Source organism: Bos indicus x Bos taurus, chromosome X (assembly GCF_003369695.1).
Source record: "Bos indicus x Bos taurus breed Angus x Brahman F1 hybrid chromosome X, Bos_hybrid_MaternalHap_v2.0, whole genome shotgun sequence".
Classification (NCBI taxonomy): Eukaryota; Metazoa; Chordata; class Mammalia; order Artiodactyla; family Bovidae; genus Bos; species Bos indicus x Bos taurus.
In genome coordinates this window covers 140,917,711-140,945,445 of record NC_040105.1, presented here as the reverse complement: position 1 = coordinate 140,945,445, position 27,735 = coordinate 140,917,711, and the positions used below count along the sequence as shown (strand labels likewise).

General features: G+C 39.8%; 2 protein-coding genes across 11 annotated transcripts; one reads left to right on the top strand and one right to left on the bottom strand.

The window, feature by feature from the left end:
• Positions 1 to 549: 549 nt before the first annotated feature.
• On the top strand, positions 550 to 9,162 carry MCTS1 (MCTS1, re-initiation and release factor). 8 transcript variants are annotated; one of them, XM_027534374.1, is made up of 8 exons: positions 550 to 682; positions 1,340 to 1,620; positions 2,160 to 2,264; positions 2,774 to 2,965; positions 3,501 to 3,598; positions 5,253 to 5,386; positions 7,344 to 7,411; positions 8,947 to 9,162. In XM_027534374.1, the coding sequence occupies exons 3-8, from the start codon at positions 2,251 to 2,253 to the stop codon at positions 9,026 to 9,028; spliced, it is 588 nt and encodes a 195-aa protein (XP_027390175.1). In that variant the 5' UTR covers positions 550 to 682; positions 1,340 to 1,620; positions 2,160 to 2,250; the 3' UTR covers positions 9,029 to 9,162. The 8 variants fall into 8 exon arrangements, with proteins under 8 accessions (XP_027390175.1, XP_027390181.1, XP_027390177.1 ...); XM_027534376.1 differs by lacking the exon at positions 550 to 682 and having other exon boundaries at positions 1,262 to 1,522; XM_027534373.1 differs by lacking the exon at positions 550 to 682 and having other exon boundaries at positions 1,262 to 1,620.
• A 12,194-nt stretch (positions 9,163 to 21,356) lies between these two features.
• Positions 21,357 to 25,452, bottom strand: C1GALT1C1 (C1GALT1 specific chaperone 1). Of its 3 annotated transcripts, none has more exons than XM_027534382.1 (3): positions 25,241 to 25,452; positions 24,493 to 24,606; positions 21,357 to 23,084 (listed from the first exon to the last, which is right to left on the bottom strand). In XM_027534382.1, exon 3 carries the CDS (start codon positions 23,077 to 23,079, stop codon positions 22,123 to 22,125), a length of 957 nt encoding a protein of 318 aa, XP_027390183.1. In that variant the 5' UTR covers positions 23,080 to 23,084; positions 24,493 to 24,606; positions 25,241 to 25,452; the 3' UTR covers positions 21,357 to 22,122. The 3 variants fall into 3 exon arrangements, with proteins under 3 accessions (XP_027390183.1, XP_027390184.1, XP_027390185.1); XM_027534383.1 differs by lacking the exon at positions 25,241 to 25,452 and adding an exon at positions 25,165 to 25,226; XM_027534384.1 differs by lacking the exon at positions 24,493 to 24,606.
• Between the last annotated feature and the right edge of the window lie 2,283 nt (positions 25,453 to 27,735).

The window sequence follows — 27,735 nt, the reverse complement described above, 5'->3', positions numbered from 1 at the left end:
AGGATGATGTGAGAGTTGCCAGTAATATTCTCCTACTTTGTAAGAAGTGTTAGCAGTATAGCACTAACCACAGCTGGGGTCTGGGCTTCAGTTTTGCATGTTCCTAAACAATATTTTCAATGTTAAAGAGTCGACTAATGCTGGGAAAGCAGATTAATGCTAAAGTCATTTACAAGAAACTGAGCTATAAACCGAATGACAATTTATTAATTTACAGTTGTTCATGTGGATATGATTTGAAAACAGAGTTCCTTCTGGGCAGAGCTTCATGGGAAGCTAAATTATAATCAGAAGATTGTTGCTACCATAGAATCAAGGCAAGGTGAGTTGTTAGTTGTACAATTCAAACACATAATGCTATTTGCTGTGATTGCTCCAAGCGTCCATTTCCCCAGCAGAGTATTTGCTCCTGGAAGAGACTGCTGTATTTGTTTTACAGATCAATGCACCCTACCCCACCGCCTGGGTAGTGCTTATTCAGGTTTTGTATTTTTCTATGCTTTCTCTTGGAGAAGAAAATGGCAACCCACTCCCGTATTCTTGCTTGAAGAATTCCATGGAAGAGAAGCCCGGAGGGCTACAGTCCATGGGGTCGCAGAGTCGACACGGCTGAGCGGCTAACGCACGCATGCTTTCTCTGCTGATCAAAACCCTTGATTTGCTCTCCTTTTTAAAATTACAGGTAAAACGTGTTTAATCTGTTATCTCTTCAATTAGATTAGTCTAGTATTGATCGCCTAGAGGCCATTCTACCATTCAAGGGAGGTACCTCTTTAGGTTTATAGCTCAACTCCTATGAGGGTGAGGCAGGGGACAGTAACCTCGTGAATAATTCTTTGGGGGCACCTCACTGTGGTCAGTGAACACGGCTGCCAGATTAAAATACAGGATGCCAAATTAAATTCAGATAGCAAGTTTTTTTTTTTTTTTTTTTTTTAGTGTTAAATATGTTTGAGGTATAGCTATACCTCAAAAAACAAAAAAAAACCCAAAAAGTATTCATCATTTATCTGAAATCCAAATGTCCTGTACAGGGCGTCCTGTATTTTTATTTGCTAAATTTGGCAAGGCCACGAGTACGTTAACATAATGTCAAGCGGTTTGCCCGGGTTCAAGCTGGTCGGTAAGCACCAATCCATTCGGTTGTTTCAGGGAACAAAACCCCTTCCCACTAAAAAGTAAACAGCAGGTAGCAATGAAACTCGGAAGAATCTTGACCCTTTGAGGAACCCGTAGTGACACACCGGCCTTAACCACGGCTTTGATTGATTGCCCCATGTGCTCCGTTCTTCTCTTTCTGCTACTGGAATGATGTCTCTATCTCGTTTTCCTTTTCTAGTCCCGCCCTTTCAGCTACCGGCTCTGGATGGGGATCGGTAACCCAGAAAGGGCCAGCAAAAGCGCGGACGTGTTTAGAGGAGCGGAAGTAGTGAACTGTCTCTGAACACCGTAAAGTGCAGCTGCCTGTCTCCCTTTCCGGATAAAGAAAACAGTTCCGACAGTCAGTGCCGGCCTTCCTCCTGTAAGGGGATCTGTCGGACACTTGCTAATTCAGTTTTTCTTCCCCACTCCGGGCCCTTCCCTATCGTCGCCCCCTTCACCTTGGATCATGTTCAAGAAGTAAGGACATGCCGTGGCCTCCCTCGGCTGCTCACGAAGGTGGTGGGGGTGGGTGGTGGGGAAGAGGACAAGAGCAAAGCTTCTCTTTCTCTTTCCCCCACCCCTGCCATCCTTACTCTTTAAGGTTTTTCTGTAGTACCATGCTTTCAACACTATATGTCTCTGTCTCAGTACTATGCTTGCAACATTTTTTTAAGCTTTTCGCCCCTAATCTTCAATCAGGTTGGGTCCTCCCACTCTCATTTTCTATCTCGTTACCCCTCTTTCTCATTTGCCCCCTTTCCCAGTCCTAGCTCCATTCCTAGGATTCTACCAATCACATCCTTGCACTGTGATTTAGGGACATGCCCTCTTTAGCAAGAGGACAGCCCTGCTCTCTCTGCCATGTGGTTACTAGTTAGGAACTGAACAAGGGAAGGCTTGACTTCCTGGGTCATGGGAGTGAAGGAGTCTGGGTGACAGGAAGCTAGCGGACTGTCATACCTATTGCCTAGCTGCCAGATTAACCTTGTCTTGAAAATAACGTGATTGCTCCATAGGCTATTCAGTTGAGGAAGAAAAAAATTCTTTGCAACGTACCTAGTGGCTTTGCCTTGCAGATTTGGTAGACGCAAAAAGCAAAGGGGGAACATGGGCAAAGGAAGGTGGGTTTTGTGCATGACATTTTGAGCAAAAATAATTAGGGATGTTAAATACCGTCATTATTACTTCAAAAAAATCTCAACAGATTACATAGCGTAGGAGGGGCTGCTTTTCTGTGTTAATGTTTGGGTTGGTCATTTGTATCCTAATGCTTGAGGGTATTTTCATTTTGTTTTGTTTTTCATAGATTTTGTTATAGGTGGGAATCTGTTTCTTTCTGGGTAGAACTGAGTAAGATTTTCCAGGAAAGGCATTTGTGTAGCTGATTTCAGTTTATTGTGTTATATATGCCTCATATCCTTTCCCCTTCCCTGCCCCTCTCCAGCTAATTGTGTGTATATGACAGTTTAATATTGTATTAAGACACTGGTTTTGTGCTGGACAGAATAAAAGGGAAATTGTATTTTAAAAAGCAATTTCTTCCATAATTATTTTCGACATCTAAATATTTGCTTGGGAATAGGTAAATAATTTAAAAAATACCTTTAGCTATTCTGTTATGTCTTTTTAGAAATGCTTTTTGTTTTTCCTTGCAAAAATCATTTGGCAGATTTGATGAAAAAGAAAATGTGTCCAATTGCATCCAGTTGAAAACCTCAGTTATAAAGGGTATTAAGAATCAATTGATAGAACAGTTTCCAGGTATTGAACCATGGCTTAATCAAATCATGCCTAAGAAAGATCCTGTCAAAATAGTGCGATGGTAAGTCTTTGTTTTTTTTCCCATGTAAAACTCAGAGAAGCTGAATATAATATAATTAGACTGCACTCATAATAACTGATTATCTTTATATTAACTATTTATCTACTCTAAATGAGTAACCCTAAAACATCAATATTTATATTTTCACATGCTTTTGTATGTGAAAAATGCGGCATTGTGTACTGATTGTTTTATTAAAGAGTTAATTAAATGTTTTTATTCAGAGTCAGATTTATTTCAGCTTGTGCTTTAGAGATTTGTTTTATTAATTATCTACCAAGGAAATTAAAATATGTAATAAAATGTGAAATAAAATTGTAGCAGATCATATTTTTCTCTACTGGACTGGTGTTAATTTAAGTAGTGTTTTGTGGGGGTTTTTTTGGGCCTGGATCTTTACTGAAAATTTTTTTTTAAACCTTACTGTATTTCTATATATGCATACTTCATATTATACATTGTTTAAAGGATGTTTGGCATATTCATTTTTGAAAGAAAATATCTAACTTGGTACTTTGTGATGTTTGTTTTACAGCCATGAACATATAGAAATCCTTACAGTAAATGGAGAGTTACTATTTTTTAGACAAAGAGAAGGGCCTTTTTATCCAACCCTAAGATTACTTCACAAATGTAAGTCTTGTTAGAAAATATGTATTTGGGGATATGAAAAGACACAAAGGAGTTGAAAGTGACTTCTGGTAGTTAACTTATTGAAAGAAAAGTGAAAGTGAAGTCACTGAATCGTGTTTGACTCTCTGCAACCCTATGGACTGTAGCCCGCCAGGCTTCTCTGTCCATGGGATTTTCCAGACAAGAATACTGGAGTGGGTTGCCATTTTCTTCTCCAGGGGATCTTCCTGACCCAGGGATCGAACTCAGGTCTCCTGCATTGCTGGCAAACTCTTTACCCTCTGAGCCACCAGGGACTCCCACAGTTAACTTACTAGTACTAGGTTATATGGAATATAAAACTCAAAAGATTTCCCCTTCTCCGTCTTGTGGTAAATCTGAAAAATGCATATTCTCTCATTATGCATTCCAAAAGCCCAAGAAAGAACATTTATTCATTCATTCAAAAAATATTTATAGTTTTTGAACTTATTCTGTGCCAGGCACTGAGCTAGGTATTGAGAATGTGATAGGAAGCAAAGATAGACACGGTCCCTGTGCCTAGGAAGCTAACAGTCTAGTGGGGAGAATAGACAACAGTTAGATAATTACACACATACACATTCACAAAGCGTGTAATAAGTGCTGTAAACATTGGCTTTTACATCTGTACCCAGATTTGCTTCATAGAGAGAATTCTATATAAGAGAAAGCATGGAGTCCCAGTTCTTAGTAGTGTCAAGGCCAGGTGTTAAGAAACAAAATAATGTTTGTTGCTGCTGCTGCTGCTGCTAAGTCACTTCAATCGTGTCCGACTCTGATTCCATAGATGGCAGCCCACCAGGCTCCCCTGGCCCTGGGATTCTCCAGGCAAGAACACTGGAGTGGGCTGCCATTTCCTTCTCCAGTGCATGAAAGTGAAAAGTGAAGTCGCTGCAGTCCATGGGTCACAAAGAGTCAGACATGACTGATGTGACTGAGCAGGCACTGTATCCACTGTTATAATATCTTACAGAATAGTTTCACTGCCCTAAATATCCCCTCTTTTCTACCTACTCACCCCTCCCACCTCTTCCCCTCCTCCAACCCTTAGCAACCACTGATCTTTTTGGCAATTTTTATTGTTTTTTTTTCACTTGTCATATATTATGAATATTTCCCAAGGTATTACATATTCTCCAAAAACATGGTTCTATTATACGGATATTATAGATATACTTTAAGTCATTTATCTCTTAATTGTTGGACATTTAGGTTGATTCCAGTTTATTTCTAATATAAATATTAGTGCTATAATGAGCATCTTTCTACCTAAATATATTGCGCATTCCTCCTTTATTTCTTAGGATAAGGTCCTAGAAGTAGAATTACTAAATCAAAGAGTTTAGTTTAGGCTATTTGTACATATTGCCTAGTAGTCCTAAAGAAAGCCTGTACCTATTTATAAGCCTTTTAGCAGTAAATGGGAATGCCAGTTTTCTGACATTCTTGCTAGCACTGGTAATTACTTTTCTCAAAAATATATACCAATTTGATAAGTGAAGGAATGTGTTTCAGTTTTATTTCTCATCTGTCAAAGTACTGTAATTTCGGGAAGTATTTGTTCATGTCATTTGCCTTTTTCTGTTGAGTCTTTAGTTTTATTAATGGGTGTAATGTATTTCTTTTCTTCTAGATCCTTTTATCCTGCCACATCAGCAGGTTGACAAAGGAGCCATCAAATTTGTACTCAGTGGAGCAAATATAATGTGTCCAGGTTTAACTTCTCCCGGAGCTAAACTTTACCCTGCTGCAGTAGATACGATTGTTGTATCCTTCCCAGGCTCTGTTGAAAAATGTGTTCATTGTATTCTTGTTATCACTGAAAGAACTAACATCCAAGAGAGCATTAGATATATCTTTTGGAAGTTACTGTTATATCTTTCTGCTTACATTTGAAGATGTGGGAAGCAACATTATTTTGTGTTAGAAGTTAAGTGAGAACAAGTAATAAAAAGAGTCCCAGCTGCATTTCAGCTGTGTTAGGGCCCAGTGTTATGAGACTTGGGACACAGTATAAAACTCCTGATTATTAATAGAGAGGTTGTATATGATATGATTGGATCACTTATTTGAACATCATCTTGCTACTTTTACATTTGAATTACCCTGGGAAAAAAGCATTCAAAAGGGAAAAGAATTTAGGCACCAGGTGGAATTTTGGTGACTAGTAGGAACCATGGGCCAGAGAAGGCAATGGCACCCCACTCCAGTACTCTTGCCTGGAAAATCCCATGGACGGAGGAGCCTGGTAGGCTGCAGTCCATGGGGTCGCTAAGAGTCGGACATGACTGAGCGACTTCACTTTCACTTTTCACTTTCATGCATTGGAGAAGGAAATGGCAACCCACTCCAGTGTTCTTGCCTGGAGAATCCCAGGGACAGGGGAGCCTGGTGGGCTGCCGTCTATGGGGTCGCACAGAGTCGGACATGACTGAAGTGACTTAGCAGCAGCAGCAGCAGCAGCAGCAGCAGCAGGAACCATTGGCCATTCCTATTGCTTTATTTTGAAGTCCCTATTAACTTTTATTTAAAAATTCATTTTTAACTTGGTTGTTTGGGCCTCGGAACATGTTTTCTCAAAGAGAAACGTTGACGTCAGAGATAGCCCTTAAGAATCTATTCAACTCATGACATAGCTGAATAATTCTGCATTCCTTCCATTTCTCTGGTGTTGTTTCAGCCATATTCTAGATTAGTTTTTTGTCAACTAGTCTGGACAAGATGATATCTTCTGTTTTGTCATAGATAAAATGACCATTTGCCTCAGGTTGAGGAAAGGAACCATATTTGGTGGGAAATCACTGGAATGGGACAGCCATTGGAATGGGTTTAAGAGTGCTCAGAAGAGGGTGTCCTCTCTTGTGGAAGTTATATCTAAGGGGTAATATAAGTTGTATATCTTAGGAACAGCTTGTATTGACATAGATACTGGTCATGTAATAGGTGTTCAAATATCTGTGGAACATTGAAGAAATGAATGAATGAATTGAAAACCAATGGAGAAAAATATTCTCTGAGGACAGGTTATCCTTTTATGTTTATGATTGCTCTAAGTTTTTAAAGTTTATAAAGTTCTGGAGTTTCCCCTAGATGGAAAATTTTCCTAGTGTCTGGCCTTTACTTTTTAAATTACTTTTATTTTGAAATAATTATAGACTGTTGGAAAGCTGCAAAACTAGTACAGAGAGGTGTTGTGTACACTTGAAACTTTGAAAATATGGACTGTAATCTTTACCACTTTAGACACTTCAAATGAACCAAGAACATTCTGTTTGTTCTGGAGAGATTGCAAGTTACATTGGGCTCTTAAAGATAGATAGGGGATATAGTTATTGTTTTAATGTATCCTTTATATAAAACCACCATTTAGTGATTAAAGCACTAGAACAATGGATATTTATTTCTTTTTAATATTTTTATGCAAAAAATGTTATCTCCTTTTTTTGCCTGATTTCTTTTTCTTCTTCTCCTCCTTCTTTTGTTAGCATTGGGTTATAGTATTAGCATTTGACCCAAAACCTGAGAATGATTATTAGATTCCATTCATTTAGCATTTATTGAATATTTGCAGTGTGCCCATAAATGATGCTAGGTCCTTGCCTTCAAGGAGTTAATGGACTAGGTGAAAATGCAAGTTGGGTTCCCAGCGGCTTAAGCAGTAATGTGACACCCCCCTCGAAGTTATTTTGATAGATAAATGGTTTTCTTAGCTGTGTGTTTTCAGGCAATCATGGCAGAAGGAAAACAGCATGCTCTGTGTGTTGGAGTCATGAAGATGTCTGCAGAAGATATGTAAGTCTCCTGTTAGTCCCCCTTAGTTTTTCAGATATAGGTAACCTATGCAGTAAGGGGCTTCCCAGATGGCAGTAGTGGTAAAGAACGTGCCCACCAATGCAGGTTAGACATAAGAGACACTGGTTCGATCCCTGGGTTGGGAAGATCCCCTAGAGAAGGAAATGGCAGCCCACTCTAGTATTCTTGCCTGGAGAATCCCATGTATAGAGGAGCCTGGGGATAGAGAAGTCCATAGGGTCACAGAGAGTCGGACACAACTGTAGTGACTTAGTGCACACGCAGGAGGAATCAGAGTTACAGGTGAGCTTTGCTCTCGTTCATACCATGTCTTACAAATGTTTATGCACAGAAGCCTCATTTCTGATTTTTCCTAAGACTTAGGAAGCCATTGAAAGTTATTTCCTCTCTGAGATTGCATTCTTTCTTTAGCACTCTGAAAAGAACCTGTGTGCCAACACAGCTGTATTATATGTATGTGTGTGGTATTTTAGGAATTTTTTTATTTAGTGTGATTTCACTTAGGTGTGGGGAAAGGTATTTTGCTGCTAGTTTTTAAAAACAGTGACATAATTTAGTGCCACACAGTATTTATCTTGTATTTTTACCTGGTGGCATAAAATATTAAGGAAATATTAGCGATACATTACCAAAACATGGGCTTCCCTGGTGGCTCAGCTGGTAAAGTCTCTGCTTGCAGTGCAGGATACCTGAGTTTGATCCCTGGGTTGGGAAGATCCCCTGGAGAAGGGAAAGACTACCCTTTCCCAATCCAGTATTTTTCCAGTATATATATTTTCCAGTATTCTAGCCTGGAGAATTCCATGGACCGCATAGTCCATGGTGTAGCAAAGAGTTGGACATGACTGAGTGACTTTCACTTTCAGTTTATCAAAATATAGTCAATATACTTAAAAATGTTGGAACTCATTTGATGACCAAATTATTCCTATTACTTTTGTTTCAGGGTTAATTATAACACTTTGATGTTCTCCTGGTCTGGCAACATCATTACTCTGTTTCTGTGATCCTACTAGTTAGATCACTAGAATTTCTTTAAGACATGAATGAACTTCAGCAGAGTAATGTATTTTAATGTAGATGATCATGTTGCTGCTGCTGCTGCTAAGTCGATTCAGTCGTGTCCAACTCTGTGCGACCCCATAGACGGCAGCCCACCAGGCTCCCCCATCCCTGGGATTCTCCAGGCAAGAATACTGGAGTGGGTTGCCATTTCCTTCTCCAATGCATGAAAGTGAAAAGTGAAAGTGAAGTCGCTCAGTCGTGTCCGACTCTTAGCGACCCCATGGACTGCAGCCTACCAGGCTCCTCTGTCCATGGGATTTTCCAGGCAAGAGTATTGGAGTGGGGTGCCATTGCCTTCTCCAAGATGATCATGTTAGTGTAATATAAATAAATTCCCTATATATGGCTCAATAATTGCAAAAAAGAGCAATGCACCCTGAATTACATTTACCATGAGTAAGCTGTAAAAGTACTTAACAACATGTTTATGTGCTTTATTCCTTCTGCAGTGAGAAAGTCAACAAAGGAATTGGCATTGAAAATATCCATTATTTAAATGATGGGCTGTGGCATATGAAGACATATAAATGAGCCTCAGAAGAAATACACTTGGGCTAAAAATGGATATTGTGCTGTATCTGTATCTGTGTTTGTGTTTATGTGTGACAGCATGAAGACAATACCTCTGTGGTTATGCTGAATAAATTCAACAGATGCTAAAATTCTGTTAGCTTCAAAAATTATTTTAATTTTTCTTAAACTTAAGTTAAATTTGGGTTACGAAGTTGGACATTAAAAGGTAGCTGGTAAGTAACCAAACTTAATTAAGACAACTTAATGTCCTTTCTTAGGCTAATGATGCAAGATGAAGGGCAAGACTTGGTAAATGAACTTGCTAGTATATGGCTGATGCCTCAGAAAATCTGACCAATTAATGGGGCTGGAGCTAGACTGGTTTTTTAAAACATTTTATTTTTTTTAATTGGAGGATGACTGCTTTAAAATGTTGTATTTATTTGTGCTGTACAACAGTGTGGATCAGCCATAAGTATACATAATCCCCTCCCTCTGGAGCCTCCCTCCCACCTCCCCCCATCCCACCCCTCTAGGTTGTCATGAGCACCAGGCTGGGCTCTATGTGCTATACAGTATCTTCTCACTAGCTATATATTTTACACATTATAGTGTATATATTAAACTTGGATTTTTATCCCATTACCCAAGGGCACCTAGAAGTACCCCTTCTCTTTTGTGTGTGTGTTTTTTTGTTGCTATTTCCATTTTTAAACTTTTCATTATGGAAAATTCTGAGCATAGAAAAGTATGGGTAGATAGTATATTGGATTTTCTAATCCATCACCCAGCTTCAATTCATGTCCAATATTGTTTTGTCTCTGTCTCACTCCCTCCCACTGCACTCCCCAATTATTTTGAAGCAAATCTCAGATATATCATTTCATCCATAGTTTCTTTAATATGTATTTTTAAAAGATATGTTTTCTTTTAAAAATATAACCACAATATCATTATCACACCTAAACATTTAGCTATTTCTTCAGATATATGACAAATGGACTTAATTGTTTCTCTTTTTATTTTTTTAACCATTGGTTTGCTTGAAGTTGGTATCTGCCAAGGTTCTTATATTGCATTTGGTTGCTATTTATTTGTCTCTTTTAATCTATAAGCTCCCCCTCTTTTGTTTTCCCTTTAATTATTTAAGAAATCTAGTTGTTTTGTCTTATAGTTTCCTGTCACATTCTGGATTTTGTTGATTGTATCACTGTAAAGTAATTTAACTTGTTTTTATATTCCTCATATAGCCCGTAAACAGATAGGCTTGATCAGATTTTGGTTCAATTTATTTAATGCCGTCTCTTGAAGCTGGGTGAAATCATACTCCACAGATGCCCAGAACTTCCAGATTTGAGTCCCTACTGTATTCCCCAAAGAATGTGTATCTCTTATCATAAGTGGCATGTGAAGACTATCAACCTACTTCAGTAAGAACAGTAAGCTGTTTTGAGAATTAAACAGCAGCTGTGAATTTATATAGTGATAACAGGTCTTTCTTCCTAATAGCGTTGCTGTTATACTATGTTTCAGCCATCTTCATTTGGTTGTAGACAAATACAGTACATGTGATTTTATTTTTCAGATGGATACAGACATTTACAAGATTGTGGTGACCTGTGTTACAGTTAGAAGTTGGTGAGAAAGGTGAGGGTGGATAGTAAAAAGAGAGATACCATTGGGCTGGCTGTTGCAGCTGGGCTTTCACAACGTAGGTGAAGGGTACAGATCCAGGGTCTGACTCAGACTGAGAAACTATTTCCCACAAAACCTGTAAGACTTGGCGAATCCCATGTTAGAATGTAAGTGTATTAATTTATAGTAGTAAGTCTGCTTAGGGTAAACAGTTAGTAAACAGGCGGTTTCTTGGTGAAGATGGATTAGAGTAAAGGAAGGTTGATAATTTGGGGGAGTCTTTCATCTGGGCTGGGGTAGGGCTTGGAGAATTTTTCCTCCTTCATCATTAATTAGAATGCTTATGACTGCCAAAATCTTTTCTTTCTTAGCCCATAGAGGTGCCCTGATATTTTTCTTCCTATATCCTTTTTAAGTCCTATGTATTGACCTTTGTTATGACAGTTATATTCTACAACTTGCTATATTTTTAATATTTTATTATTTATTCCTGGTGGATAAAAGTGTAAATAATCTAATCAGTGGCATAATTATAAATGAATTTTCAGGGTAGGTTTCTTCAACAGATAGTCTCATTTCATGCTGACTTACTAGTTTCAAATTCAGACGTCTCCCCATTTGGGAGACAGGCAGCCTATTTGAGGTCTATAGTTCCTTATATGCTTAAAAAGAAAATAAGTTATTTATGTCAAAACCAAACTTTGAATCTTTATTCTTGGTACTAAGATAATGTTAATTGACTAAAATTGCCTATGGAGTGTTAGTGATGAAAAACAAAGCACACACACATATTAGAGAAGTTTTAATTGTGAGGTTTCAGAAATAATTGATCCATGTTTCAGACCACGGTTACAGTGGGTGTCGGGAACACTTTTAAAATATTCAACATCATCTGTGCTTGTTTTTCTACTCTGTTCAGGTACATTGACTTTGTTGCCTTGGTGATGTGGGCTAAATATGTACCTTTCCTACTTTCCCCGGGTCTGAGGCCTCAGGTCATGGAGTTAATCGGGGGTGTGATTCCACAGGTGGGAGCCTAGTGAACCGATTCAAAGAGGTTGAACTAGCAGGTATATCAACCTCTTGATGCACTGTGCATAAAGAAAACAGTTTACCCACATTCCTGAGAGTAGGAATATGGGGAGAGCCTGTTTTCTCATGTGTAATGTGGCTTCAGTTCACTTTTAGTTTGATAATTACTTTTGTGTCAGGCAACCTACAGTCTAGTCATTTTTGTGTACTTTTCCTCAGCCAAGGTCAGTTCAGCTCACTGGACATTTATTGAATATCCACTAGGTTCTAGGTGTGTGGCACAAAGATGAATAATAGACAAGTTGCCCTTGCCCTTAAGGAGCTTCAAGGCTAGTGAGTAAAGTTACATTTTTAAAAATCTGAGTAATGGTGACAGCCCAGTACCAATTTATAAAGCTAGTAGGAAGTTACTAATACATTTCCAATTTCAGTCATCAAAACTTATAAATTATACATGAACCAAATATAAACATATTCCTTAGATTGTATCCAATATGAGGTTAAAAAAATCCAGGTGTCTTGGAGTTGCAACAGTTCAGCATTCCAACTCAGATGGTTGTCTCATTTTGCCATAGACCTGGTCAGCCCTCTTCTAGCAGACTATTATAATGGTTTGGTGGTGCTCGGTTGGCAGCTGCATTTTTCCTTTTCTTAATGTTCTGGACTCAAAACAAGCAGCTGGATTTAGCTAAAGGACAGCCATGAACATTTCCAATTGGAGAGATTTGATAGTCCCCAAACATAAAGTCAGATGGCATTTGTTAAATAATGATTATATCCAGCCCAGTTCCCCCTGCACATACAAATCAGCTACCAAGGATACAGTATCTCTAAGCAAAGTACTTCAGAAGATATAAGAATGGTAAATGACTAAATTTACAGAGGTTACAGAGGTATTTCATTATAATAAGTATTTCACCCTTTTGTTGTTCATGAGACTATTAATTATGTAGCAATTATATATTAATGGGAATATGAAATGAATGTATGCCCAAACAAAATGTGGTAAATATTTTAACTTTGTTTATCTAGGTTCATTAATTTTGAGAATACATTTCTCAAGGCTCTTCAGGAAACTCAAAATGTTCCAATTTCTAAAGGAACATCTACTGAAACTGACTTATGATGAGAGAAAAAACAGAAAATGTATGTATGCATCCTGTGTCAAATATAACCATCACTTTTGAGGTCTCAAGCAATCAGAAATTTACTGAGTTATTCAATAACCTGTAAGACTTAGGCCATTAAAATATATTTTGAAAGCCCTTCAGAACGCTTACGTTTAGTATGTCATTAATTGTATTAAGGCAGTAAAAATTACACTAAATATAATTATATTCTTAATATCCTAGTCTCTCAGCAATACTCCTAAAGAAATCTTGCCTGTCAACGTGGAGATTGATGCATGGAAATGTATATTTGTATTCTATTTTTATGCATCATGTGTATACTTTATTATGCTTTGTTTTATAGCAGGTAAAAGCATGAGTAGATATAATGAACTATAATGATAATTTATCTAATATTATATTAAAACTAATTAAGTACTTGTAAAGGACTACAACTCCACCAGAACAGGAGTGAATGAACAGGATTGAAAACCAGTTTTAAAATCTATGTTGAGACTATCAGGCTGGTTGGTCAGTTGGTGTAGGAGCTGGCTTCCTGGAGAATATAATTTATATATGGAAAAGGACGTGGAGATGATTCACAGGAATTTCTACCAATAATATCATGTTCATTAGAACAGGTCATGGGGAGGAAAAATAGATAAAAACATCCAAACTAATTGTACTATTAAAGATTTGCCTCTTGGAGTGAAAAGTTAAAGTACACCAAATTTTGTCCCTGAACATTTTGAGAAATAAAAGGATTAGTGCAATAATTGTTTATATTTATTCATTTATTTGGCTGTGTCAGGTCTTAGTTGTGGCACGTGAGATCTTCCTTGTGTCACCTGGGACCTTGTGCTGCAGCATGTCGACTCCCATTGTGGCACATGGGCTCCAGAGCACACGGGCTCAGTAGCTGCAATGTGCAGGCTTAGTTGCTCTGCAGCATGTGGGCTCTTAGTTCCCTGCCCAGGGATTGAACCCACATCCCACATTGGAAGGTGGATTCTTAACCACTGGACCACCAGGGAAGTCCCAAGACAACTTTTAAAAGCTGCATGCACTTAACTTCTACTTTTGTTTCCCTATCTGTGAGGCATGGAATGTCTGTCTTATCATATTGATGTTTTAACAGATTTTTAGTTTTTCATCATCTGAAAGATTTTGTATGTACTTGTTAATCTGGATAGTGTTCTCATTAGTTCTACTGCTGCCCCATCCAGAATTCATTTTTTAAAGCCAAAATTCACTGTTCACTTAAGCATCTGGATTAAATTGGGCAGGGTGAGGAGGATGGGTGGTGGTGGTTTAGTCGCTAAGTTGAGTCTGACTCTTGCAACCCCATGGACTGTAGCCTGCCAGGCTCCTCTGTCCATCTGATTCTCCAGGCAAGAATACTGGAGTGGGTTGCCATTTCCTTCTCCAGGGGATCTTCCTGACCCAGGAATTGAACCCAGGTCTCCTGCATTGTAGGCAGATTCTTTACTGACTGAGGGGTCTTTTTTGCCCTGTAGGCTGTGGACAGCTTTCTTAGAGAGTTGGCTTATCCAGGATGAGGAAAAAGTATGCTTTTGCATGACTACAGTCTTTGTAAAGTTTGCTTATGTAAGCATTTTGGGTTTAAGAGAGTTCAACCTTGGAATTCCCTATTGGTCCAATGGCTAGGACTCCATGCTTCCATTGCAGAGGGCACGAGTTCAGTCCCTGGTCAGGAAACTAAAGTCCTATAAAAAGCTCAACTGAACTGTATTTGAATATAGAGTACAAACATTTTCATTTAGTGGGATAACAGCAGTCTCTAATCCATCAAATTAACCTCTATCTCCTAAATAGCTTTCAAAAAAGCACATGACTGGAAGATAATTTATGGCTGGCAATGCTTTATTCTGCTTCAAAAATAGTAGGGGCTAAACTGTCATAAAAACTTGTAAGCTTACACTGCACTTATTTTATGTTTTACAGGGTAAAAAATCTTATATTTTGTAAAATGTTTTTAAAGGAGTCCACAAAGTAATTCTGCTTTCTTGCTCCCAAATGCAGAGGTCTGAGAGAAGGCACATGGCCTCATGAGCTTCTTGGTATTGTCAAATCCATTTCTCTTTCAAGTACCAACTGCCCAGATGCTTTTACTGTGGATGGAAGAGTCTTACTAAAGCAGTAGTTTTTTTTTTTTTTTTTTTTTTTTTTTAATATAGAGAAGCATCTTCCCTGGCGGTCCAGTGGTTAGGACTCCGCCTTCTAGTGTTGGGGGGTGGTTTGATCCCCTTGGGGAGCTAAGATCCTACGTGCCTCATGGTCAAAAAACTAAAACAAAAGAGACAAAGAGAGAGAAGTATCTTGATTAAAGTGTGAGGAGATAGAAATCATATTGATTTGGGTAATTTTGGCTCCAATAATGTCTAATTAGCTGTGAAAGGGGAACATGTATTAGGTTAATGTTCTTAAAAGGAACTTCCAATTTTCTCCTTAAAAAAATATTTACTTTATTAAAAAGCTGCTCAAGGAAGAGCTATTTTATTGCATGGCACAGATTCAGTGTATAGATGTTATCTTAGAACTATTAATGAAGGAGTTCCCTTGTGACTTTGAATATTCAGTACCAGCTGTTATTCACATCAATATTTTAATATTTTACCAGAAAGATACTTAATAAAAAGGATTGATACATATTTAACTGTGTAAAGTGCTAGTTAAACTTGTTCAAATGGGCCAGAGGGAAAGGGAAATAACATTACTTGAGTACCTACTGTATATATAAGCTCTATTTATATATCTTGCTTAATCTTTATGACTGCTCCATGAGGTAGATTTTATTTGTTTTTATAGATTTATTTGACTGTGCCAGGTCTTAGTTGTGCCACACAGGATCTTTAGTCGTGGCATGTGGGATCTAGTTCCCCGACCAGGGATTGAACCTGGGCCCCCTGCATTGGGAACAGAGTCTTAGCGACTGGACCTACCAGGGAAGTCCCTCCATGAGGTAGATTTTAATTCTCATTTTGCAAACGAGGAAACAAGGGTTAACTTTCCTGAGGACACATTGCTAATAAATGGCAGAGTTGGGATTTGAACCTAATTTCAACTTGATTGCTAAGCCTGTTTTGCAGAAAATCTCCCCTCATATTTCATAAAATGTTAGTCTTGGCCCTCAGTTGCATCGCCATCTTTGTTTATGGGCTACTGGAGATAAGTGTAAGTTGGCCGAGCCTGTATACCACAGTGGGAAAATATGAGTAGGATTAGAATGAGGTAACAGTAGGTGGCTGCCAAGCCTGGGTGGCTAAGATAGTAAAGAATCTGCCTGCAGGGGCTTCCCTGGTGGTCCAGTGATTAAGAATATTAAGAATCCACCTTAGAATCCAGGGGACATGGGTTGATTCCTGATATGAGATCTCACAGGCCTAAGGGCAACGAAGCCTGGGTGCTATAACTACTTTGCGCCCTAGAGCCACGCTCTGCCACAAGAGAAGCCACTGGAGTGAGAAGCCGGGGTACCACAGCTAGAGAGTAGCCCTCTCTCGCCAAAACTAGAGTAAGCCCACAAGCAGCAACAAAGACCCAGCACAGCCATAAATAAATACATACTTAAAAAAAAAAGAATCTCCCTAAAAGCAGGAGACATGGCTACAGTCATGGGCTACAGTCCTGGGTCAAGAATTTCCCCTGGAGGAGGGCACAGCACCCCACTCCAGTATTCTTGCCTGGAGAATCCCATGGACAAGGAGCCTAATGGGCTACAGTCCCTGGGGTCACAAAAGAGTTGGACACGACTGAAACCACTAAATAACAGCAACAATATAAGGGAAAAGGCTGAGGGGTCTAATCTATATTTCACTCCAGATCTACTGAGTTAATTTTGAGAAGTGAAGTGAAGTGAAAGACATGGTCGCTCGGTCATGTCTGACTCTTTGCAACCCCATGGACTGTAGCCTACCAGGCTCCTCCATCCATGGGATTTTGCAGGCAAGAATACTGGAGTGGGTTGCCATTTCCTACTCCAGGAGATCTTCCCAACCCAAGGACTGAAGCCGGGTCTCCTGCATTATAGGCAGACGCTTTACCGTCTGAGCCACCAGGGAAGAGTTAATTTAGAGAAGGAGTATTCAGTGATACTTCCTTGTGAGAAGGAAGATCCAGTAATGGAACTGGTACAAGGAGATGGCCTGGGGCCTGCTAAAAGTCAGGTTGTAATTTCCATAGCATTCAAGACAAAAAAATAAACAGCTCTTTAAGAAGAAACTTCAAGTTTTCTCCATTCACATGTCAGCCCCAGGGTGGGATGTTGTCTCACACTTCTGGAATTGGTTAGACCCGTGTTGTAACTGTAAAATACACACTGGGTTTCAAAGACTTAATAAAATACTGTAAAGTATCCCATTTTTGTCACTTATACATTGAAATGACAATATTTTAGATATATTGGGTTAAATAAAATATAATATTAAAAGTAATTTCACCTTTTTAAATGTGGCTAATATTAGTGGAAATTTTTAAACTACACATGTGGCTTTCATTTCTATTGGATGGCACTGGGATGGAGAATGGGCAGTGTTCCTTGAAGTTTCCTTCTAGAGGTGAATACCTTAGAGCGGTAAATAGGGAAAAGAAGACTCTCAGCGCCAGTATTTAAAGTCTTCCATCAGTGGGAGGGATAAATTGGGAGATTGCGATTGACATATACACACTACTATGTACACTAATAAGGACCTACTGTATAGCACAGGAAACTCTACTCAATACTCTGTAATAACCTATGTGCGAAAATAATCTAAAAGAATGGATATATGTATACGTGTAACTGACTCACTTTGCTGTACGCTGAAACTAACACAACATAGTGAATCAACTCTTCGTCAATAAAAATTAAAAAAAATAGTCTTCCATCAAGTTAGGACTGGACTGTAGCCAGCCAGGTTCCTCTGTCTATGGAATTCTCCAGGCAAGAATACTGGAGTGGGTTGCCATTTCCTTCTCCAGGGGATCTTCCTGACCCAGGGATCAAACCCAGGTCTCCTGCATTGCAGGCGGATTCTTTACTGCCACCAGGGAAGCCCCAAGTTAGGACCACTTTTTCCTCCTGATGGTATGGGCCTGGTGTTTTGACTATTAAAACATCCCCATTCTACACTTTGAGTACCTTTGTAGATGTCTCTTATCACTCATTCATTAGAAGCACTGCTTTTTTTTTTTTTTTCCCCATATGTAAGCCTGTCACATAATTAAGGGCATCCTTCCTCACTCCTGTACTTCCCTGGTGGCTCAGTGGTAAAGAATTTGCCTGCAGTGCAGAAGTGAAGTGAAAGTCGCTCACTGGTGTCCAACTCTTTGCCACCCCATGGACTATACAATCCAATTCTCCAGGCCAGAATACTGGAGTGGGTAGTCTTTCCCTTCTCTAGGGGATCTTCCCAACCCAGGGATCGAACCCAGGTCTCCTGCATTGCAGGTGTATTCTACACCAGCTGAGCCACCAGAGGAGACCTGGGTTCAATCCCTAGGTCGGAAAGATCCCTGAAGGGGATGGCCACCCACTCCAGTATTCTTGCCCGGAGAACCCCATGGACAGAGAAGCCTGGAAGGCTACAGTCCATGGGGTCACAAAGAGTCAGACACAAGTGAACACATGCAGCTTCTCACTCCATCCATCCATCCATTCATAGAAAATCTTAGTTTTATTTTTAGGCCCTGCTCTTCCTCCCAGGTCTTTCACTAAATTGCCAAAGCAATGGCAAAACCAGCATGGCCATTCTTGCACAGAATCAGTGAAAGTTATCAAAGAAATGGGGATTATGTGGGTTAAGAGAAACGGCACTTATCAAAATGATTTTTAAGGAAAAGGGGACCACCATATTCTAATAGTAAACAATGGCTTGTTTTATTGCTCATGCAAAGCTTATATGAAATGATTGTTTGACTGCCTGTATGAATCATGTGTTTGGGCCTTTTTGCTTTCCACAAAACAACCAGGTCTAGTGTTGAGCTAGTGGGTATTCAATATATGCAAGGAATAGTATAGCGTACAGATTCCACACTAATAAAAGTGGACTTTTCTATTATGCTAGAGACCCCAGATACACACCATCATTTCATTTCACCATTTCATACTTTCTAAATAAGTCATTTCCTCCATTATCCTTTGAATACAGTATTTTACCTTTGATTATATTGGAATTGAGTTATTATTCTTTCATTAGACTTTGGGGATTCCTTTGTGGGAAAGTTGGCAAAAATTTCTGAATTTTTTTTCTATGCCAAAAGAAAGCTAAACTACTACAAACAGGCTCTTCACATATCCACTCAGACATGCAGCGAATGCATCAATCCAAGTGAGCTGGCACTAAAAGGAACAGAACATTTTAAACGAGTAGAAAATTAGTGGTACATCATTACTAAACTGTGCTTTCAGTAACTTTTCTAATATAGGTGTTCCCTGCTTTAAGCCCAATAGATGGGTTTGTTTAAATGCATTACAGAAAAATCTGGGCATTATAAATCAGATTTGATACACAAGCAATCTTCTAGCTACATGAAGAAAAAAGCCGAGAGATCTAATCTATATTTTGCTCCAAATCCAGTGTTTTGAAAAAGAAGGTCTAGTGACTGAACTTGTGCAAGGAGATGGCCTGGGGCCTAATTAAAGTCAAGGTGCAGTTTCCACTGCATTCAAGAAAACCAGAAAGATAAATATAACTTTTAGAAGAAACTTAGTTTTCTCTCATTTACATTCAGCCAGTGGGTCTCACACTTGGGGAACTGGTTTAGACCTGTGTTGTCCAATATAGTAGGCATTAGCCAGCCATATGTAAAATATATTCACAATCATGATCAATTCTCATTAGATGTCCATTCTTCCCAACTCTCTTCCCAATAAGACTGTAGTTAGGGTTACAGTTTTTGACTACTGAATGCATGATCAAATCTGTACCATGACCTCTATAGCACAATTTTCTGTGTTACTGATTCGTTTTATCTACAAGACTAGGTACAAATATGTTCAAAGAGACAGTATATTATTTAAGACAACTAACATTTTATAAAGGAATTCTCCAGGCCAGAATACTGGAGTGGGTAGCCATTCCCTTCTCCAGGGGATCTTCCCAACCCAGGGATTGAACCCGGGTCTCCCGCATTGCAGGTGGATTCTTTACTAGCTGAGCTACCAGGGAAGCCCAAGCAGACTGGAGTGGGTAGCCTATCCCTTCTCCAGCAGATCTTCCCAACCTAGGAATTGAACCAGGGTCTTCTGCATTGCAGGTGGATTCTTTACCAGCGGAGCTACCAGGAAAAGTCCCTTTTATAAAGGAATACTCGTATAAAAATACAATCAAGAGCATCAATTTGGTTTAAAAAGCAATTGTTACCTTAGTACCCACTAGGAAATCAAACAATGGAATGCATTCTCTAATATATTTATTTCAACAATATTTTGATACCCTAATGTAATTGAAGGTGATAATACACTAGAAAAAAATTTAATATATTGGTGTTGGGGGCAAGGTGATACTTGTAAACTGGGTGTCACACTCAGTGAGATACTGTGCATCATTATACTCACTGAATATGATTTGGTTTGTAGTAATTACATCTGAGACCACATATTAGGGTGCTTGATTTATTACTTTTCTAAATTAATAACCTTTCATCTTAACCAAGAGTCCCAATGAGGAAGATCGTACAAATTAAAACAAAGGGTTTTACACACTACTCTGATGATTGATAATTTGTAGCCCAAGGCCTTCTTAAGGAAATTCTCTTTCTGGCTTACAAAAGCTGTGGTAGACTATTAACATCATGAGGCCAGTTACAAGAAAAATTGATCTCTAAAATGTCATGGTCTCGCACCCTGTGGAGGCTTATGGATCTGACTTATATGGCATGTGCAGGCCTAATAAGAGGGCAAATCAGCTCCAAGTATTTCACAAATTTATGAAGACAGAAGTTATTGTATCTACCATCCTTAAGGCTTCTAGGTGGCCACTGAAATCAGGCAAATGGCATAGTAATCCGAGGTGAATGGTGAGGTTAAGGCCTCCACACCAAACAGGTGCAATCAACATACGATACAATCAAGAACATGCAAAAAAAAAATCTCAAAATTTGAACAGGTAAACAAAAACCAGGGCAGATTCAACCCAGGTAAATGAAACTGCCAGACTACCAAAAGGAGTTCTTTAAAGGAGATTTAAAGGGGCTTCCCTGGAGAAGGGCATGGCAACCCACTCCAGTATTCTTGCCTGGAGAATTCCATGGACAGAGGAGCCTGGTGGGCTACAGTCCATGGGGTTGCAAAGAGTTGGACACGACTGTGAGACTAAGCACAAAGGGGCTTCCCTGGTGGCTCAGCAGTAAAGAATTCGCCTGTAATGCAGGAAACTTGGGTTTGATCCCTGGGTTGGAAGATCCCCTGAAGAAAATGGCAACCCATTCCAGTATTCTTGCCTGGGAACTCCCACAGACAGAGGAGCTTAGTGGGCTACAGTCCATGAGGTCTCAGAACAGTTGGTCACAACTTAGCGATTAAACAACAACAAAGGAGATTTCCACAGAACTCACTTGCTCTGCAGGAGTAAATCAATCTCAACTGGTATATTTTTATTCAAGCCATAGCTGAGAGCTTGATTAACTGGGAAACAATGAAGTTAAATGAATTACATTCTTTACGGTCACCACTCCAATTTCAATATATGCATAGAGAAATTGTATATGCCGAGGAATAAACTAGCTCCCAGGAAAATTATTAACCTTTGTAAGTAATCTTCAGTTTCATGGACAGATTTCAACTTTCACTTTAACAGGGGTTGGGAACATTCTTTTGGTTGCTTGGTTGTGTATTCTGAGAAAGCAAATCCATTGGCACTTATGAGGGCTTAGAACATAAACCAACATTAGAAGTAACAGAAACACATAGCTAAAAGTTTTACTTTAATCACAGATTCGAAATTAGAGATTTCATTTGCATATCTTAGCAAGCTAAAAAGACATGTTAAATTTTTAACCAATCAGCAAAAAAATGTGCCACAGATTTAATGTTCATAATTTAGAATTTATCACATATATTACTTATAAATATATCCTTTATTTGTAAAATTATTATTCTTAGGACATTTCTTTCCAACACAGTTGAAATTATCATATTTTTTAAGAAAAAAAAATCCACCCTATTTAAAAATGTACTACTAAACTTCAATGTGGGAATACATCAGTGCCACCAAATTGAAAAAGAAAACAAAAAAAGAAACATACTGCTGTGTTGGATATATATGCAGTTGTTACTACAAATAACAACAATACACGTCCTGTACGGTGATCATATACATGCTCTTGTTTCACTTCTCAGTCATTGTCAGAACCATTTGGAGGTAGGAAAACCAATGCATCATTGAAAACATGCCCAAATGCCCTAAGACGGTATACCCCATACATCATTACATGCATCTGATTAGGTGTCAGTCCATTAAAAGTAACAGCCATATCTGAACAACATCCTTCTACTACCTGGTTTGGGTGATTAGTCATTGCCTCTTTAATAAAAAGCCCAACAGATTTGGTGTTAAATATATCTTTTCCTTCAGAATCTTCTGCATTTTCTGCAAACACTCCAGCATATTTCAGGCAGACAGCAAGCTGCTTATCTTCAGATATCTTCCAAATCATCCCTCCCTGTTCAGGACACTTCTCAGGAATACTGAGAAGGCTGTTAAGTCTCTTCATTGATTCTATACTTAAGACAATTCCTCCTTCCATACTCACATACTCCAGATCTCCAGATTTTACAGTGTGACCTAGATAGAAAGGTTGTGATGGATCCTTTTTTAACAAAAAGTACTTTAAGTTTTCAATAATAGCAAACGTAGTGGGGCGTGCAAGGAAGAACCAGTTGTATTGGTCTCTATATTTATCAAAGGCGTATTTGTAAGCTTTTCTCATCATTAACCACATGTCATTTGTTTCCATGTTAATTGACTCAAACACTTTAACATTTTCAGAACTGAAGAAGTCTACTTTGTCACAGTGATTGGTCCAAGTTTCTTTCACTGCAGCCCAGAGGCTCACATCTTTGGGTCTGACAAGGAGGATACAGTATACCCGAAAGCTCTTACTGAGTTCCATGCGTTCATCCTCTGAAATTTTCAAGATGTCTTCTTTATTGGGAGCTTGGAGATGATGATGCTCATGGTGGTGCATTCTACTTCCATGACCAATCCTAATGTGTCCTAGCATAGTGACCAAGGCACAGAAAATGCTTCCAAGCATTACACCCTTCAAAAATGAACTGCTTTCAGAAAGCATTTTTCCTATAAAGAAGAAAAAGAACTTTAGGATACTTAATAGAAAAGGATTAGTCTAATGATTTGATAGTTCCCCTATACTTACATTTGGCTCTTAATGTTAAGGAAAAAAAGGCTCCCAGGTTTGACATGGAATCAGTTGCAAATAGTACAAGAGAATCTTAAGAATTTTTTGCTTCCAATGGTATCTTACTGCTCGGTATAAACTGGAACTTTGCAGAAATACCTCGCAGCCGTAGAATTTTCTGGGAGGCTATTTCTGCACTTCATCTATGGGGATTTAATTAACTAAGTACTGAATTAAAAGTACCGACTCCAGAAACCAATGTTACAGAGGTAGTCTGTCCATCATTCTCTTGAAAGGAATTTTGTTTCACAAGCTTGCATTATATTATTTAAATACCTCTGCAGCTATAAATGGACTTTTACAAGAAAATCTTCAGTTCAGTTCAGCTCAGTCACTCAGTCGTGTCCGACTCTTTGCGACCCCATGAATCGCAGCACACCAGGCCATCACCAGCTCCCGGAGTTCACTCAAATTCACGTCCATTGAGTCGGTGATTAAACTGAACAAATAAAACCACTTACAGTTGCTATATCATCACTGGTATCTGTGCTGGCTTTTGTTCTCAATCTAAAGCTTTATTTAACCGATGGCTGCTACCAGATGTTTTGAGTACATCTAAAGCAAATTTCTTGGAATTGATACCATATTTGTTAATATTTACCCTCTTGTTCCTAAGACTAAATGACTTTCAACACAGTATCTCAACTAACTGATGTAATAAAAGCCCATAATGAAAAGAGTTAAATTATTTGGATGAGAACTGAGTCAATATAAGGCATATCTGGGGACCATTAATGAACATTTTTATTTCCTCCAAAGGCATCTGTTTATTCTTTGGGGAAGTAAAAAGTCTACACTTTGATTTCAATTAGAAATTAAAAGAAAAGTCAACATTAAATACAACTGTTGAAAATTTCCCAATCTCCTTTCCATCTCCACAAGGAATGTTCTGAGCTCCTTAGATTTTTTCCCTTTGTTTCTTTAAGTTGAAAGTGGCCTTAGAAGATACTTAATGTCGCTTTTCTCTTTTTACAAATAGGGAAATAGAGGGTCCACAGAGGTTAGGTAACTGACCCAAAGTCACAGTCAGTAGTAGAAATGAACTAGAAGTCACATATCCTGACATCAGTTTAATGTTTTTTCTGGTACAGAATAATGACCTCAACAGTGCTTCTATCCATATTATTGATAATAAACAAGTTACTGAATAACCCTGTTTTCCTATAAATGAAGAAACATGTAAGATCTGTTAATCATAATTTAACAGATCTTGCATCTAACACCACCATACTGCCTCAAGGACACCATCCCTCGGTTTTAGAGGAAATGGACTTTGACTTCCATTACCTTTGAAGGAACAGGTGTGGAATAGCTTGACAGACGTAATTCTCAAGCAGGGGTGGGGGAGTGGGGAAAGAGGCAGGACAGTTTTTCTGTCACTCACAGAACTCGGTCACAGCTCTAATAAGGAAAAGAGAATTGACAGGAAACAAGCAGAATTGTCAGATGCACTGCAAAATGAATTCTTTTACATAGGTCTTTGGCATTTCATATTATTTCTGGTCAATATATGATAATTCAGTAGTGTTTCTTAGCTTGATAATGGCATATGGATGTCAGGATTCTTCTTGATGGGGATACCACTTATAAGTCATTTGCACGAATTTTCCTAAGGAGTAGCACATGATATGTGATGCGCATGATAGGATATTTGGTGCAGAGGGGAGGGAAACTTAAAACTGCACACGGGCTCAAACAAGGCAGAAACTACCAGAGTGGTTTTCCATACGAGTCTCTTTAGATGAAGGTGGTTGGGGCGGAGTATGGAAAAGGGAGGAGGATGAAATGGAGAACGTAAGTGAGGGGGAGAACACGGTCAACCCAAGACCCCAAGGAGGGGCAGAGGGAGCGCTTCTAGGAAGCTGGCGCTCAATCTCTCCCCCTCACTGTTCCTCCCACTGGACCTGCCTGGGCACCTCGCGTAGAGCATGCTGGGAGTGAGCCAGGGCCGAGGCCTACCCTGGAGAGGGGCGGGGTCGTTCCGGGAGCTGCTCCGCGGGCAGCTCCAGGTGCGGGCCGAAGCCCCAGCACTCACCCGCGTCTAGAACGGTTCAGGGGCGGGAAAGCGCAGCCGCGCACAGCTTTCCTCTCACGTTCGCGCGCCACTCGGTTACGTTCCTGGTTGGGCTGCTCTAGATGCAGGCGGTGTCCTCTCGTTGGTTTCGCAAAAGCTGGGGAGGGCCAGGAAGTGGCCGCCACGACGGCGCGGGAAGGGGGCGGGGCAAAGAAGCCCTCGGTCGGGCGGAGCCTCCCGCCGCACCGACGTCGGAGGGGCCGGCGCGCACGCAGCGCGCCTTTTCTCCCCGCCCCCTGCCGAGTTCCGAGAAGCGCGTCGGGCTGGCGTGACCCGCACGCTGGCCCATACCAAAGTGGACGCCGAGAGAGGCGTGCGTGTGCACGTACGACCCGTCAACACCTCCCACCGCCTCACCTTCCGGGCGTGGAAACTGCGAGAGCGGAGTAGAGCGTTCCATCCGAGTGTCAGGTCTCTCATTGGTTTCTCTGACGAACCCTTGAGACGTTGCACCAAGAGGGTGCTCCATCCAGTACCCCTGGGCTGAGGTTAAATGCAGACCACTGAAACAGTCACCAAATTATGAGGGCAAGGAGTCGCTAAGGTTATTGGAACGGTATCTGAAGCCCCACTGTCCAGAGTTCAGTGCTGTCTTCACCGCGTCATTTGGTATGCAGGGGACGTTACTTCACCTCGCTATGCCTCACTTTCCCCCTCTGTAAAGTACAGAAAGTATCACGGTAGTGCTATCTCATAGAAGATTAAATGAGATAGTGCCTTTGACTCTTATTAGCAAAAGACCAAGCCTAGAGTAAGCATTCCCTAGCTATTAGCTGTTATGCTACTCACCCCTGTATCACTAGCCTTAGTTACCAGCACGCCGCGGACAGTATACATTTGTGGAATTAATGAATGTTAGAACAACAGATGAGGAATCAGGACCGGAAAGGAAGGGTAAGGAACTTTCTAAAGATCACAGAGTAATTAACTGCAGAAGAGGAACTAGAACTCAGGTCTAATTACAAGTGTAGAGCTCGCTTTCTGCTAAACATGCGAGCTGTCTTAAAATTCATTTTTGTGACATAAAGGGGTTTTTGCTAAAAAGCACAAAATCTTACACATTTTTAAAATGTACTGTCACCAGGTTCCATCCAAATAACTTTAAGTGGTGATTTACCCAGCCCTGAGTTCCTAAAGACACGTATATTTGAGTATTGGCAGTGACCCAGTTTAAGTGGACTGAAAGTTTCAGGAAGCACTGAAACAATGAACAAATAGATTTTAGGCACTCACTATCCTGGCTGTGCTAAGTCAATTCAGTCATGTCCGACTCTGTGTGACCCCATAGACGGCAGCCCACCAGGCTCCCCCGTCCCTGGGATTCTCCAGGCCAGAACACTGGAGTGTGTTGCCATTTCCTTCTCCAATGCATGAAAGTGAAAAGTGAAAGTGAAGTCGCTCAGTCATGTCCGACTCTTAGTGACCCCATGGACTGCAGCCTAACAGGCTCCTCCGTCCATGGGATTTCCCAAGCAAGAGTACTGGAGTGGGGTGCCATTGCCTTCTCCGCACTCTCCTGGCAGCACTACCCTAAATTCTGGAGATACAGTGGTGAACAAAATTAGCCCCCTGCCTTTAAGGAACTCTCAGTGTAGCTGGGAATAAAGATATTAAATAATCCATTACAAATACATGGTGGTACGTTCTCCAGAGGAATACAAAAATAAATTTTAGAACTGGGAAAGAGCTTAAGACGGCAGAGTATTTCCACTATATTTTGTTAAATGACATACATTGTCTATTGTCACATATATATTAATACATGTGTACTGACTAAACCACAACCACCTCGTGTATGTGTGTGTGAGGTGTGTGTATGTCCGACTCTGCAACCCCATGGACTGTAGCCCACCAGGCTCCTCTGTCCATGGAATTCTCAGGCAAGAATATTGGAGTGGGTTGCCATTTCTTTCTTCAGGGGATCTTCCCAACCCAGGGATTGAACCTAGGTCTCCCGCATTGCAGGCAGACTCTTTACCCACTGAGCCACCAGCGATGACCTATATCTATACACACACACACACACACACACACACACACACACACACACACACACACTCTTAGTTAAGTGAAACAAGTTGCAGAATAATGTGTATGGTGTGATTATGCTTTGCAGAAAAGAAACCGTTTTATATATGTGCACATATGTTTGATCTGTTGGTAATGAGCAAAGGGAGTTGTGGAAGGCTCCTCAGCAGCCTGTTAATATTGATCACATCAGGAGGTCGAGGTGTGAATGATTAGCCTTGTCTTTATACATTCTTCAATTGCATTCTTTGCATTGTTTCACTGGTCATAACAAGCATTTGTTATTTTTGAATTTGAAGAACAGCAAATAAAGGGATCTTTAAGATTAGAAGGAGAAAAAGAATGAGGGAAAGATACCAATAAGAATACTTTCAGAGTGCAGACAATCAAGCTCTCCTTGCAAAAAGGGACCAAGGAAAGACAGATAA